The sequence below is a fragment of the Muscardinus avellanarius genome (genome assembly GCF_963383645.1).
Source record: "Muscardinus avellanarius genome assembly, chromosome: 12".
In the NCBI taxonomy this organism is placed as follows: domain Eukaryota; kingdom Metazoa; phylum Chordata; class Mammalia; order Rodentia; family Gliridae; genus Muscardinus; species Muscardinus avellanarius.
This window is the reverse complement of record NC_137798.1, coordinates 73,778,518-73,792,456: the sequence shown is the minus strand read 5'-3', so window position 1 is coordinate 73,792,456 and position 13,939 is coordinate 73,778,518. Positions and strand designations below refer to the sequence as shown.

The 13,939-nt window shown below is 44.7% G+C and overlaps 1 protein-coding gene across 2 annotated transcripts in view; it reads left to right on the top strand.

Moving 5' to 3' along the window:
* The window catches only part of DCAF5 (DDB1 and CUL4 associated factor 5), a gene marked incomplete at both ends in the record, with an annotated part of 134,937 nt that extends 123,434 nt beyond the window's left edge, over positions 1-11,503 (top strand). For both annotated transcript variants that reach the window (XM_080707414.1, XM_080707413.1), the window contains 2 exons: positions 255-382; positions 9,734-11,503. In XM_080707414.1, coding sequence (XP_080563540.1) covers positions 255-382; positions 9,734-11,503 — 1,898 coding nt within the window. The remainder of the gene's footprint in view (positions 1-254; positions 383-9,733) is intronic.
* Positions 11,504-13,939: the final 2,436 nt, after the last annotated feature.

The following is a 13,939-nucleotide window of genomic DNA, read 5'->3' as shown; positions in this document are numbered from 1 at the left end:
GCAGCGGGTGGGTTGGGCAGTGCTTACAGGCTCAGTAAAGGCTCTTGGTAAGAGCACATATGCTGAGAGGTGTTTTACCCCCCTTTCTAGACCAACTTCATCTCTAAGATTAAGCATCCTGCTGGTGCTCTAGTAAGTAATAATAAAAAAAAAAAAAACTCAGCTCCTATTCAGAGCTGTTTATCTGCCATTACTAAATCTATTTACTTTGACCCATTTCATTGTTTAATTATTGTTTTCTTCTTTCTTCTCAGGTGGCATTGGGAGAGTGGTCAATGGAGCCTTCATGGTACTGAAAGGGCATCGGTCTATTGTTAATCAGGTCCGATTTAATCCCCACACCTATATGATCTGCTCTTCTGGTGTAGAAAAGATTATCAAGGTGAGACACCTCCCCCTTCTGTCTTTTTAGAAACAGTATTATAGTTCATAAGGAGAAGAAACTGCAACAGTGTACATAGGACCTCACTTAACATACTAAGGTCTATCAGAATTCTGTTTTGTTTTGTTTTGTTTTTTTTAGCCAGGCATGGTGCTGCATGCTTGTAATCCCAGTACTTGGAAGGATGAGACAGGAGGATCGAAGATTCACGGCAAGCCTCAGCTACTTAGTGAGACCTTCTGCAACTTAGTGAGACCCTGTTTCAGAATAAAGAATAAAAAATGCAGTTGGGGATTTAGCTCAGAGGTAGAAGGTTCCTGGATTTAATCCCCAGTACCACAAAAAGGAAAAAAATGTTTATTTTCTGTGGTACTGGGGCTTGAACTCAGAGGCATTCTACCTCCGAGCTACTCCCCATCCCTATTTTACTTTTATTTTGAAATGGGGTCTCACGAGGTTGATGAGCATCTCACTACTTGTTGAGAGTGTTCTCAAACCTGAGATTCTCCTCTCAACCCCTCAAGTATTGGGATTGTAAGCATGTGCCACCACACCCGGCTAAAATTTTCCAATTTTAAAACTTTGAAAAGTTGATATTTAAAAATTATTTAAAGCCCTCTTTTTAGTAGGATTTTACTATATCTGTTTAGAAATCAGTACATTTTATATGTATCTTTTATTAGAAATATATGTATTTGTGCCCATGCATGTACACAATTCCATAGAAAAGTATAGATAGCTTTTCTTTCACTTGCTATGGTAAAGGGCCCCACACCAGTGAGAAGAGCTATATACAAGTACATTAAAAATCCTATATTTTACATATATATGTACTTATATGAATATGTGTGCTTATATGTTACATACAACATCACCTTGCTTGTATATGTAGGTAATTAACTATTTACTTGACGTGGCTTTTTTGAGGGGGAGACTACTGAGGATAGAACCCAAGAGTGTTCTACCTTTGAGCTATACCCACAGCCCTATTTTATTTTTTATTTTGAAGTAGGGTGTCTTTAAGTTGCTGAGGGTGGCCTCAAACCCACAATCCTCCTGTCTCCACCTCCCAAGTGCTAGGATTATAGAAGTGCACCACCCCATCCTACTTAGACTTGGCAATTTTTATGAAGAAGGCCATATAGGCATCAGCCTAGCACTAATGACATTACAGAAATCTCCAAACTTCACATGAATGCTGGTGCAAAAACTCCTGGCTTCCCTGTGGCCTCAGGGTATGACCCCAGAATCAGAGAGGGGGGGGGAGGGAGGGAATGAGAATGAGACAGTGTGTGTGTGTGTGTGTGTGTGTGTGTGTGTGTGTGTGTGTGTATGTGTTTTACTGGAGATTAAGCCCAGAGGCATTCTACCTCTGACAACACTCTGAGCCCTATTTTATTTTCATTTTGAAATAAAGTCTCACAAAGTTGCAGAGGACCTTGCTAAATTGCTAAGGCTGTTGTTGGACCTACAATCCTCCTTTCTTAGCCTTCCAAGTCCTAGGATTTCAAGCTTGCACCACCTGAATCATTTCAGGGTGTATCCAAAAACTACTACATTTTGTGATTGAGGCTACTTGGATGTAATACTAAATACACCAAAGTTCCTGAAATTTTTTCCCCTAAAATGCCAATGAAGGCATGGTGGCATACTCCTGTAATCTCAGTACTTGGGAGACTGAGACAGGAGGATCACAGGTTTGACAATAGCCTCAGCAATTTTGCAAGACCCTCTGCAACTTACTGAGACCCTATTTAAAAATAAAAAGGGCAGCCCGGCATGGTGGCACACACTTGTAATCCTAGCATTTGGGAGGCTAAGACTGGAGGATCGCGGTTCACAGACACCCTCAGCTACTTACGCCCTCCACAACTTAGTGAGACCCTGTCTCAAAGAATAAAAAATTAGGGCAGGAAATGTAGCCCAGAGGTCGAAAGCCCCTGGTTTCCATCCCCAGACCTGCAAAAAAGTAGATAAGTAAATGAAAATAAAAAGGGCTTGCCCAGCGTGGTGGCGCACACTTGCAATCCCCCGTGCTTGGGAGACTGAAACAGGAGGATTGCACATTTTCGAAGCCAACCTCAGCTACTGAGTGAGGCTCTCAGCAGCTTAGTGAGACCCTGTTTCCAAATAAAGTATTAAAAAATGGGTCTGGGAAAATAGCCCAGAGGTTGAAAAGCCCCTGGGTTTCATGCCTAGTACCACAAAAAAAAAAAAAAAAAAAAAGAAAGAAAAAAAACTTTCTAAAAATAAAAAGGGCGGGCTCAGATAGAATACCCAAGTTCAGTCCTCAGCACCAAAAAAAAAAAAAAAAAAGCCATTGAAACTGAAAAGTTTCAAAGAAAAAGTGAGAACTGGTTTGAAACAATGTGTAATTTTTATTTTTTAATTGTTTGGAACTAAGTTACATTTGATGATGAGGGACAACTATCAGAAATATAATATTGGTACATGTGTTAGTATTTGTATTTGCTCTTAGTCCATTTCCTCTCTTTTGGGCATTGTTAGTCCTGGGCACTAGGGCTAACTTTTTTTACTGCATTGGTTTTTATAGAGGGCTAGAATGGGACTTGAAGGACATTTTTACAACTTTTTTCTTTTTATAGATGCTGAAATTTAACTTATAAATTTACTGAGATCACACAGTTAATTGGTGGTAAAGCTAGGGTAGGGCCCTCTGTCCCACCGTATTTGCCATTCTGGTGGGGAGGGAGCAGGCAGGCCTGCTTTAATCATCCCGGTGAGTTCTTCACTTGGGCCATCATGGAAATGACTCTATCCCTGACATTGCTTTCCCCTTTCCTTTGGCCTATGACTAATGGGTTGGCACTGTAATGTGTCCAGTCTAGGCCTGTGGATGTCATTCTCTTTCTCACAGAGCTCTCTGCTTGGGCATCTCCTTTAGAAGAGAAATTCCTGTTTGGCCATGCACTCTGGGATGCTTCTGTGCTAAGTTTCCCCCATTATTGTTTAGTCAACTGAAGTCTTTACCCTAAAGGTCATAGGTTGGAAACTAGCCAAGTTCTCAAGAAAGAAAATGTTTTCTCTCTGAGGTTACACAGACTGAGCAGCTCACTGCTCTCAGGTTCCCATAGGAACCAGGAGGTGCCTGTAGCTATTTGAAACCTTAAGTCTGCACAGATGACCACAGTGAGCGAGAAGGCAAAAGCTGTGGAGTTCTCAGCTTTGGCTTGTTCACAGGGCTCACAGGTGTCTTCCCATTCACCTCTGCTTGGGAATGGTGTGATGTACAAAGCATTGCAGAAGGGGGGAAAGAGGAGGAGACCAATGCAATGCTGGCTTCATGTATCTGCTGGAATTACTGCCCTTGCCTGTGCCCACATCACCCTGAAAGGCCAATGAGACACAGCACCAAAGGTCTGGTTCCCATCTATAAAGTGAGGACTTGCCACCTAGGAAGGAGTGCCTTGGGAATTACCTGTGCCTGAAATCTATTTTAATAAATGTCACTTCCTTCTTGCTCCTTTTGAGAGAGTTAGTGACTCAAAGAGCATCACCTACCAAATTTGTGCCTAGCCTATGATTGGCTTTTCTCTCTCCACTCTACCTACCTTCTCTCTTTCCTTGCCTTGTATTGCTACCTTTTTTAACTTTTTGTGTGTGTGTGGGTCTGGGGATGGAACCCAGCGGCATTTGACCTCCAAGCTCTACCCCTTGCCCAATTTGTTTTTTCCTTATTTTGAAACAGGGTCTCACTGAGTTGCGGAGGGCCTTGAAGCAGTCCACAAACCGCGATCCTCTGGTCTCAGGCTCCCGAATGCTGAGATTACAAGCATGCGCCACCATGCCCAGCTCCCTGTTTTAACTTGAAGAAGAATCTTCAAGTTAAATGTTATGATTTTCGTTCCTGAAGTGAATACATGGAAAATGGAAAATTGGGTAGATTGGAACCTTAAAACTGGCTTGTGAAGTAGACCAACATTTCACCTTTTTTTTTTTTTTTTGGTGGTACTGGGGTTCCTGGAAGCCCTTCTACCTCTGGGCTACACTCCCAGACCTATTTTATATATTTTTTTAATTTGGAAACAGGGTCTCTTAAGCCAGCAAGGCTGGCTTTGAACCTGCGCAATCCACCTGTCTCCGCCTCCCAAGCGCGGGGATTACAAGCGTGTGCCACCACACCCGGCTCACCATTATTATTTTACACTTCTCTTAACAAATTCTGAATTTCTGTAAAGTACAAATAGAGTGAGCTTCATATTATAGAACATGATAATAACATTTTACTGTTTAGACTGGGGAGATAAAAGACTTGGCTCAGAACTTAAAATAAGACCAAAAAAAATCCTAAGGGGTTTGTCTTTTGGACCCTTTTGTTTCTTTCCTAAGACACCAAACTCTTTGGTCCCCCATACATCTGTTTGCAGAGAGAGATAATCATCTATAGCTTGAGCGTTGTGCTGGAGACCATGTCTAAATGTTTTCCAAATGTTGAGTCTCACAAAGAACTTCAGAATCCTTTCTTTTTTTTTTTTTTTTTTTTTTTTTTTGGTGGTACTGGGGTTCCTGGAAGCCCTTCTACCTCCGGGCTACACTCCTAGACCTATTTTTACATTTTTATATTTGGAAACAGGGTCTCCTAAGCCAGCGCGCGGGGCTGGCTTCGAACCTGCACGATCCTCCTGTTTCTGCCTCCCAAGCGTGGGGATTACAAGCGTGCGCCACCACACCTGGCTCAGAATCCTTTCAAAAAGACTCTTCATTTTCAGCTAACTGTATTCAGTGTTTCTTAAAACTGATTTACCTCTACCCTTGAGAGCTTGTTAAAAATGCAGTCTTGCCTGGCACAGTGGTGCAAACCTGTAATCCCAGGAACTTGGGAGGCCAAGGCAAGAAGATTGCAAGTTGGAGGCCAGAGTCTCACTAAGGGTGGACAACTTAGGGAGACCCTGTCTCAAAATAAAAAGTAAAAAGGGCTGGAGAAGCCGGATATGGTGGCACACATCTATAATCCCAGTACTTGGAAGGCTGATACAAAAGGATTGCAGGTTCAAGGCTAGCATCTGCAAATAGACTCTCAGCAACCTAGCAAGACCTGTTTCAAAATAAAAATGCTCTAGGGGTATAGCTCAGAGATAGAATGTCCTTGGATTTAATCTTTAACTTAGTACTACAAAATTAATTAATTAATTGGTTAAATATAAAAAAGGGCTGGGGGTGCCAGTTGGAGGTAGACTGCACCTGTGTTCAATCCCTAGTGACACACATAACCACACCTGAATGAGATTATGAAGCTAGAGAAGGGAGAACCCCTGAGGAGTTGTGGTCAGGGAACAAAACTGATGGAAGAATGAATCTGATTTGGGAACTGGGAAGAAGCTACTCTAGACAGTTTCTTCAGCCCCCTGTGAACTGCATGTCTTCCTGGGAGTCCCCACCTCTCAGGGACTGCCAAGTCAAGCACCGCTGTAATGAGCCTCAGGAAAGTCCCCAGAAGGAGGTGAGTTTGTCTTGAGATAGCTGTGGGGAAACAAAGCCTTTGTCTTGACAGAGGATGGAGAATGAGGGACCACTCTTCTCTGGGTTGGATGCCATCTAAAGATAGACAGCCCCTGTCAGACAAGAAAATCTCCTGGAATTTCATTAGGTAACCATGACTACATGCTGATGTAACCAGCTTCTCTGTGCTGCTGCGGACCAGTCTGGCAGTCAGGTGGAGCTAATCATTCCCTTTTGCAGTGACAGCTTAATTACTTTGAACTTGATTTTTGCATAACTTATCCAACTTGTAAAGTTGGGCCTTTGAATCAGACAGACCCAACTGTCTTTTGGACCCTTTTGTTTCTTTCTGAGTTAGAATCCTAGTTCTGCCATCTTTTAGCTATGAGCCCATGTCCCTGACCAGGAAGCGAAGTGTTGTTAAAGGAGGAGCTGGAGTCACCCTTCCAGGAGATGTGTTCCTTACCTCTTCCTGCAGCCAACAAAAAAGCTGGGGAGAAAGCAAGCAGCTCCCTGGTTAAGAGAACCCAGTTTCCTGGGTAACTGATGCATGCATGGCCAAGGGGAACTACAGTGTAGGCAGTTGGCTATTCTTACCAAACTCCAGTAAGCAATTACCATTAGTTAAATATAGATATATGTTCAAGGTTGAGCGAAATAATACATACCTGTAGTCCAAGCTACTCAGGAGGCTAAGATGGGAGAATTGTTAGTTCATTGCCAGTCTGGGAAACCTAGTAACACCCATCTCAAAAAAACAATAAGCTGGGTATGGTGGCACATGCTTGTAATCCCAGCATTCAGGAAGTGGAGACCAGAGGATAATGGTTCACAAACAGCCTCAGCTATTTAGAGAGGCCCTTTGCAACTCAGTGAGACCATGTTTCAAAAAAATAAAAGACTAAAAAATAGGGTTGGGAGTGTAGCTCAGAGGTAGAATGCCCCTGGGTTCTATACCACACACCGAAAAAAGAATAAAATAGAAATGTTGCAACTGGAGAGAAGTGGAGCTGTAGGCTGAGATATTAACTGTCATAGAGATGCTGACTGGGTTCTGGCTTTAATAAAGTATCTCAGCCGGGCATGGTCGCACACGCTTGTAATCCCAGTATTTGGGAGGCTGAGATAGGAGGATCACAGGTTCGTGGCCAGCTTCAAATACTTAGTGAGGCCCTCTGCAACTTGGTGAGGCCCTATTTCAAAATCAAGAATAAAAAATAGGGCTGGGGCCGGGCACGGTGGCACACACTTGTAATCTCAGTACTTGGGAGGCTGAGACAGGAGGATCACGCTTCATGGACAGCCTCAGCTACTTAGGCCCTTTGCAACTGAGACCCTGTTTCAAAATAATTAAAAAAAAAAAAATAGGGCTGGGTGTGTAGGTTGGAGGTAGAATGACCCAGGGTTCCATCCCCATTACCAAAAATAAAAATAAAAATAGGGCTGGGGTGCAGCGTGGAGGTTGAATGCCCCTGGGTTCCATCTCCAGTACTGCAAAAAAAAAAAAAAAGGTGGTATCTCAGCTGAGCATGGTGGAGCATGCTTGTAATCCCAGTACTTGGGAGGCTGAGACAGGAGGATTGCGCAGGTTCGAAGCCAGCCTCAGCTACTTAGTGAGGCTCTCAGCAACTTAGTGAGATCCTGTTTCCAGATTAAAAAAATATAAAATGGGCCTGTGAGTGTAACCCAGAGCTAGAAAGCCCCTGGGTTCCATTTCTAGTACAGGAAGGAAGGAAGGAAGGATAAAAAATAAAAAATAGAGCTGGGAGTGTAGCTCAGAGGTAGAATCCCCCTGGGTTCAATCCCCAGTACCCCCCAAAAAAAGTGGTATCTCTCTGTGTGCAGTTTCAACCTTCTAAAGGTTTGTGTTTTGGGGTTTTTTTGTTTGTTTTTATTTTGTTTTTGGGGGGGCAGGGTTGAACCCAAGGCATTTTACCTCCAAACTATACCCCTAGACCTTTTTTAAATTGTTTTGAAACAGGGTCTTGCTAGGTTGCTGAGGCTAACCTTGAACTTGCAATCCTCCTGTCTCAGCCTCCCAAGTACTGAGATTACAGGTATGGGCTGCTTAGCTCTTATGCAAGTTTTTTACACATTGTCCAATCTTTTTTTTTCTTTCTTTCTTTTTTTTTTTTTTTTTTTTTTTTTGTGTGTGTGTGTGTGTGTGTGTGTTGCTGGGAATTAAAGCAAGGGTCATTCTACCTCTGAGCAATCCCAGTCCTTTTTTTTTTTTTTTTGGAACATGGTCGTAATAGTTGCAGAAGGCCTCACTAAATTCCTGAGCTTGGTGGTGCACACCTATAATCTTAGTACTTGGGAGGCTGAGACAAGTAGTGCGACTTTCATCAACCTAATGAGACCCTGTTTCAAAATAAAAATAAAATAGGGTTGGGAGTATAGCCCAGTCCCTAGTGCCACCAAAAAAAAAAAAAGTTGCTGAGGCTGACCATGAACCCGTGATCCTCCTGTCTTAGCCTCCCAAGTGCTAGGATTACGGGTGTGCACCACTTTTCCTGGCTCACATTGTCCAGTCTTTCAATCATCTTTCATCCTCTGAGATTACGATTATAATTTCTAATGTACTAACAGGAAATTGAAGGGGAGGCAATTATGGGAAACAGTATGTAATTATCCTGGGCCTACAGACAAGACTTAGGTCTTTTGATACATCTGACATTGGAAGCCTCAGTTTTCATGTGCTGCTCGCCTGATTTAGTCTGATAAAGAACATACTTTTTTTTAATTTGGAAACAGGGCCTCATTAAGTTGTGGAAGGCCTCCCTAAATAGCTGAGGCTGGCTTTAAATCTATGATCCTCTTGTCTCAACCTCTCAAGTACTAGAATTACACATTTGTACCACCACACCTGGCTAAGACCATCCTTTTTGTGTGTGTGTGTGGAACTAGAGATTGAACCCAGGAACATTCGACCTCCAGGCTACACCCACAGCCCTATTTTTTTATGCTTTATTTTGAAACAGGGTCTCACTAAGTTGCAGAGGGTCTAAGTAGCTGAGGTTGGCCGTGATCTTGCCTCCTGCCTCAGCCCCTAAGTAATGGTATTACTAGCATTTGCCACTAGGCCTGGCTCAAGACCATACTTTATTTTTTGGTAGTACTGAGGGTGGAACCCAAGGTCTTTCTAACTCTGGGCTATACTCCCAGACCTATTTTATATTCTATTTGGAAACAGGGTCTCACTAAGTTGCTGAGAGCCTCACTTAGTAGCTGAGGCTGGCTTTGAACCAGTGCGATCCTCCTGTCTCAGCCTCCCAAGTGTAGGGTTTACAGGTGTGTGCCACCACACCCAGCCAAGACCATACTTTTAAAATTGGCTAGAGCCGGGTGCATGCTTGTAATCCCCGCACTTGGGAGGCGGAGACAGGAGGATCACATAGGTTCGAAGCCAGCCACACTGGTGTAAGAGACCCTGTTTCAGAAATATAAAATAGGTCTGGGAGTATAGCCCGGAGATAGAAGGGCTTCCAGGAACCCCAGTACCAAATATATAAATAAACAAATAAATAAATAAATAAAATTGGCTAGAAACTGTAAAATGACAGGGAGGGTCTGAGGAAATTATGCCTTGGTGTTCTTTTTTTTATTTTTTTGTGGGTCTGCGAATAGAACCCAGGGGCATTCGACCTCTGATCTATACCCCCTGTCCTGTTTTTTATTCTTTATTTTGAAACAGGGTCTCACTAAGTTGTGGAGGGCTTCACTAAGTAGCTGAGACTGTCCGCGAACCATGATTCTCCAGTCTCAGCCTCCTGAATGCTGGGATTACAAGCGTGCGCCACCACGCCTGGTGGTGCCTTGGTGTTCTTTATCACCACCAGCTATAGAATACATTCAGTCAGTCCTGTTTGCTTTTGTTTTTCATCTGTGCAGATCTGGAGCCCGTACAAGCAGCCAGGATGTACTGGTGACCTGGATGGTCGGATTGAGGATGATTCCCGCTGCCTCTACACCCATGAAGAGTACATCAGCCTTGTGCTAAACAGTGGGAGTGGCCTGTCCCATGACTATGCCAACCAATCAGTCCAGGAAGACCCCCGGATGATGGCCTTCTTCGACTCTCTGGTACGCCGAGAGATTGAGGGCTGGAGCTCTGATTCAGACAGCGACCTCAGTGAGAGTACTATCCTTCAGCTGCACGCAGGGGTCAGCGAGCGCTCTGGCTACACTGACTCAGAGTCCTCCGCCTCACTGCCCCGTTCCCCGCCTCCCACAGTAGATGAGTCTGCTGACAACGCCTTCCACCTAGGGCCTCTGCGGGTCACCACTACAAATGCAGTGGCAGCAACCCCACCAACACCCACATGCGAAGACGCAGCCTCTCGGCAGCAACGCCTGTCTGCTCTGCGGCGCTACCAGGACAAGCGCCTCTTGGCTCTGTCCAACGAATCTGATTCTGAAGAGAACGCCTGTGACGTTGAACTGGATACAGATCTCTTTCCCCGGCCACGGTCACCCAGTCCTGAAGATGAGTCCAGCAGCTCCAGCAGCTCCAGCAGCTCAGAGGATGAGGAGGAACTGAATGAACGCCGAGCCTCTACCCGACAACGGAACGCCATGCGACGGCGACAAAAGACACCCCGAGAAGAGAGGCCTAGTGCCCCAGTCAAGCCCACCAGCACCTACATTGGAGAAGACAACTATGATTACCCCCAGATCAAAGTGGATGACCTTTCCTCTTCCCCCACGTCCTCCCCTGAGCGGAGCACTTCCACTCTGGAGAGTCAGCCCAGCCGGGCGTCACCAACTTCTGACATAGAGTCAGTTGAGCGAAAGATTTATAAAGCTTACAAATGGCTCCGCTATTCCTATATCTCCTACTCAAACAACAAAGATGGAGAGACTTCCCTAGTGACAGGGGAGGCAGACGAAGGGAGAGCAGGAACCAGCCACAAAGATAACCCAGCTCCTTCCTCCAGTAAGGAGACCTGTCTAAATACAGCTGTGGCCCAGAGGAACCAGGACCTCCCACCTGAGGGCTGCAGCAAGGATGCTTTTAAAGAAGAGACTTTCACTAGAAACCCCAGCAGTGGCCCTGGCCATGAGCATAGCACTCACTCTTGGGCAGAGGCGCCAGAGAGCACCTCTCAGGACACTAACAATGGAAGCTCTGTAGAACACACTTTCGAAACCAAGAAGCTCAATGGGAAGGCCCTGAGCAAGGCCCTGGGCAGCCGGGCTGAGGAGCCAGCCTCTTCTCCTGTCCCCAAGGCATCTGGCTCCACTCTCAACAGTGAGTCTGGCAACTGTCCCAGGACCCAGTCTGATGACAGTGAGGAGAGGAGCCTCGAAACCATCTGTGCCAACCACAACAACGGACACTTGCACTCCCGGCCCCCTCACCCCCACAACAACGGGCAAAACTTTGGAGAGCTAGAGGCAGTAGCCTACTCTTCCCCGGGACACTCAGACGCTGACCATGATAACTCGTCCCTGACAGGGACACTCCTACACAAAGATTGTTGTGGGTCTGAAATGGCCTGTGAGACCCCCACTGCTGGAACAAGAGAGGACCCCACTGACCCCTCAGCCACAGACAGCAGCAGGGCTGTTCATGGCCACAGTGGCTTCAAAAGGCACCGAGTCGAATTGGAAGACACAGATTCAGAGAATTGCTCTTCAGAGAAGAAATTTAAAACATGATAAATACAAAGGGAAAACAAAAAGCTACAAAAAGTAGCCTTACAAAAAAAATTCTTGTTTAGTGAACACAGGAAAGGAAAAAAAGTATTAAAGGCACATACAACCAGGGCCTGAAATTTTGTTTCTGCTGCTGCTCCCTTCTATTCAACATTCAACAATGGGTCTGAATGTCTAGCTGGCCGTTGGCTGTGCTGTGTTAAGAAAGGGAGGAAAATCCAGATGACTCCTTTCTAATGAGATGTGAGCATAGTTTACCTGTGCCAGGTTCTGTGAAAGTAAATCCTTGTTGGGACTTGTGTGTGTGTGCAGTGGTGCGTGTGAGCTCATTGTCTCGTGAGACCTTTTAGTTGTCCATCAGCAAGTACTCTATGGGTCTGCAGTTTTTGCCATCTCACCCTGTTCACATGTTGTAGGTGTTCTGGTCTTAGCAAGGAGTGCCTGTTAATTCAGATTATACTACCAGTGGGCTGTAGACTTATGCTGAGAGAGTAGAGAGGAGAATGGAAATAGGCCTTCAGACCATTGGCTATGCTGGAAAGGAAAGCATGGTTCCTTAAAGAAATCTTCCATGTTTTCTCTAAGTAACCCCTCTTTACTAAGCATTTAATTTGGACGTACAACAGTGGAGCATTTTTAATGCTAGAGAGGTTAGCACTTAAGATCAGATTCAAGAGCATTTCGGTCCCTGATAAATTTCACTTTTGCAAATTGAGTGAAGCTTCAATGTGTCCTATATGGAGACCATGAAATATGACCAGTAGTGGAGAACACACGTTAACCAGCTAGGTGCTAGTTTCTAAGAGGCACTCAAAAGGCCAGCAGGTGCTCCGTATGATGGAGTTAAGACATAGTGAAAGAAGGGGAAAGATAGCTCTCAAGAGCTTTGTGCTCAAACTGCTAACGTGGCCATTAGAGGTGTATTTATGAAGAAGTGTAGTGAAGAACAGTATGGTACTGTATTCTTTTAATTCAACCCAAAACCATTGATCAGAATCAATGAGACCGGCATTTTCCCCCAGGCTGCTGTTGACAAAGGTTGTGGTGTTCTGATTGAACTTTACAGAGCAATGGGCATCTCAAAGTGGCAGATTCTTATTGACTTAGGTCTATTGAAAGCAGAGGGTAGGTGGAGAGGATCATCTGGTTCGATTTCTGGCTCCCAGAAGAGACTCTGTTCTGCTGAGGTAGGTAGCAGTAGGGAGAAAGAGCAAGAGATTTTTAGCATTGGGCTTGGTGGTTACAGTCACTCAGTTATCAATGAAGAGTTGCACAAGGCAGGAAGCCCTGGGAATGACCAATGCTTTGCTGGCATAGATGTCATGAAAGGTAGAACACTGCAGGAAATGAGGAAGAGAGAACAGTGTAACTTTCTTGAAAGCAAAGGTGCTAGACAGCAGGGAGCCCAGCTGGGATTGGCATAGGGAGGACCCAACTCAGACCACTGTGGCCTCCCTGACCCAGCATTCCACTTAGACCAGGACCTGTCCTGCAGGAACTGGGACCAATGGGAGACCACCTGTGGAGCCTGAGGCTCAGATGAAGTCAGGCAAACTTGTGGAGGGGCTTCTTTATAATAAAAGGGAGGTGTTTGGTATAGGCCAAGGTGAAATCTTGCAGAGTTTCGCGGAGGGGAGGGCGTGCCTAGTCTACAAATGATGGGCTGAGCTATGAAAGCACTGTTTTAGGAGGAGATGAGGGAGTGGGAGTGGAGTGGGGTTGCATACAACCCAACAACTGGACTTTTCCTAGGGGGCTGAACAGTGATCCTGTAACCAACATTAGAATTACTTTGGATTTGTAATCAAAATGGTTCTATGATTTGTCTTTGACTATTCACAGATAATTGTAAATTCTGGTTTTATAAGCCCAAGTAATTTTACATTTACTTTTCCAAAATGTATTAAATTGGAATTTTTAAACCTTTATATACAAAAAAAGATACAACCACTCAGTGTCTGTTTCTCTTCCCCTTCTTAGTCAGCACACCCAGTCTTTATATTTTGTTTGACTAATCTAATCAGCAGGTTGCCTCTTCTGGCTTCTCAAGACAATCCACATATCTTCTTAGAGAAAACGAAGTAAGTTTTCCTTGGGAACTATCTATTGGTAGTTACACTTCCCAAATGCAGAACTTGGACTTTTGTATTAAAAGACTTTATCTCATTTGGGTACTAAAAAGAGAAGTCAAAATTCATTTTGGTTAAATTGGAAACCAAGAAAGATCATTCTTAGGATGACTTCCATCCTTGAGAGAGGCTCCTCCCAGCGCTGCAGGTTCCTTCCAGGAACAGGCCACCATGGCATCCCCACTGAGTGGGCTCAGAGATGGCTGTTTCCGTAGCCGCTGCATCCTCACATCAGAGATGTTGTGTGTGTTGGGTGGGGGGATCCAGGAAACCTGTCAGGAACATTCCTGGGGTCCCTTTGCCTCAACCT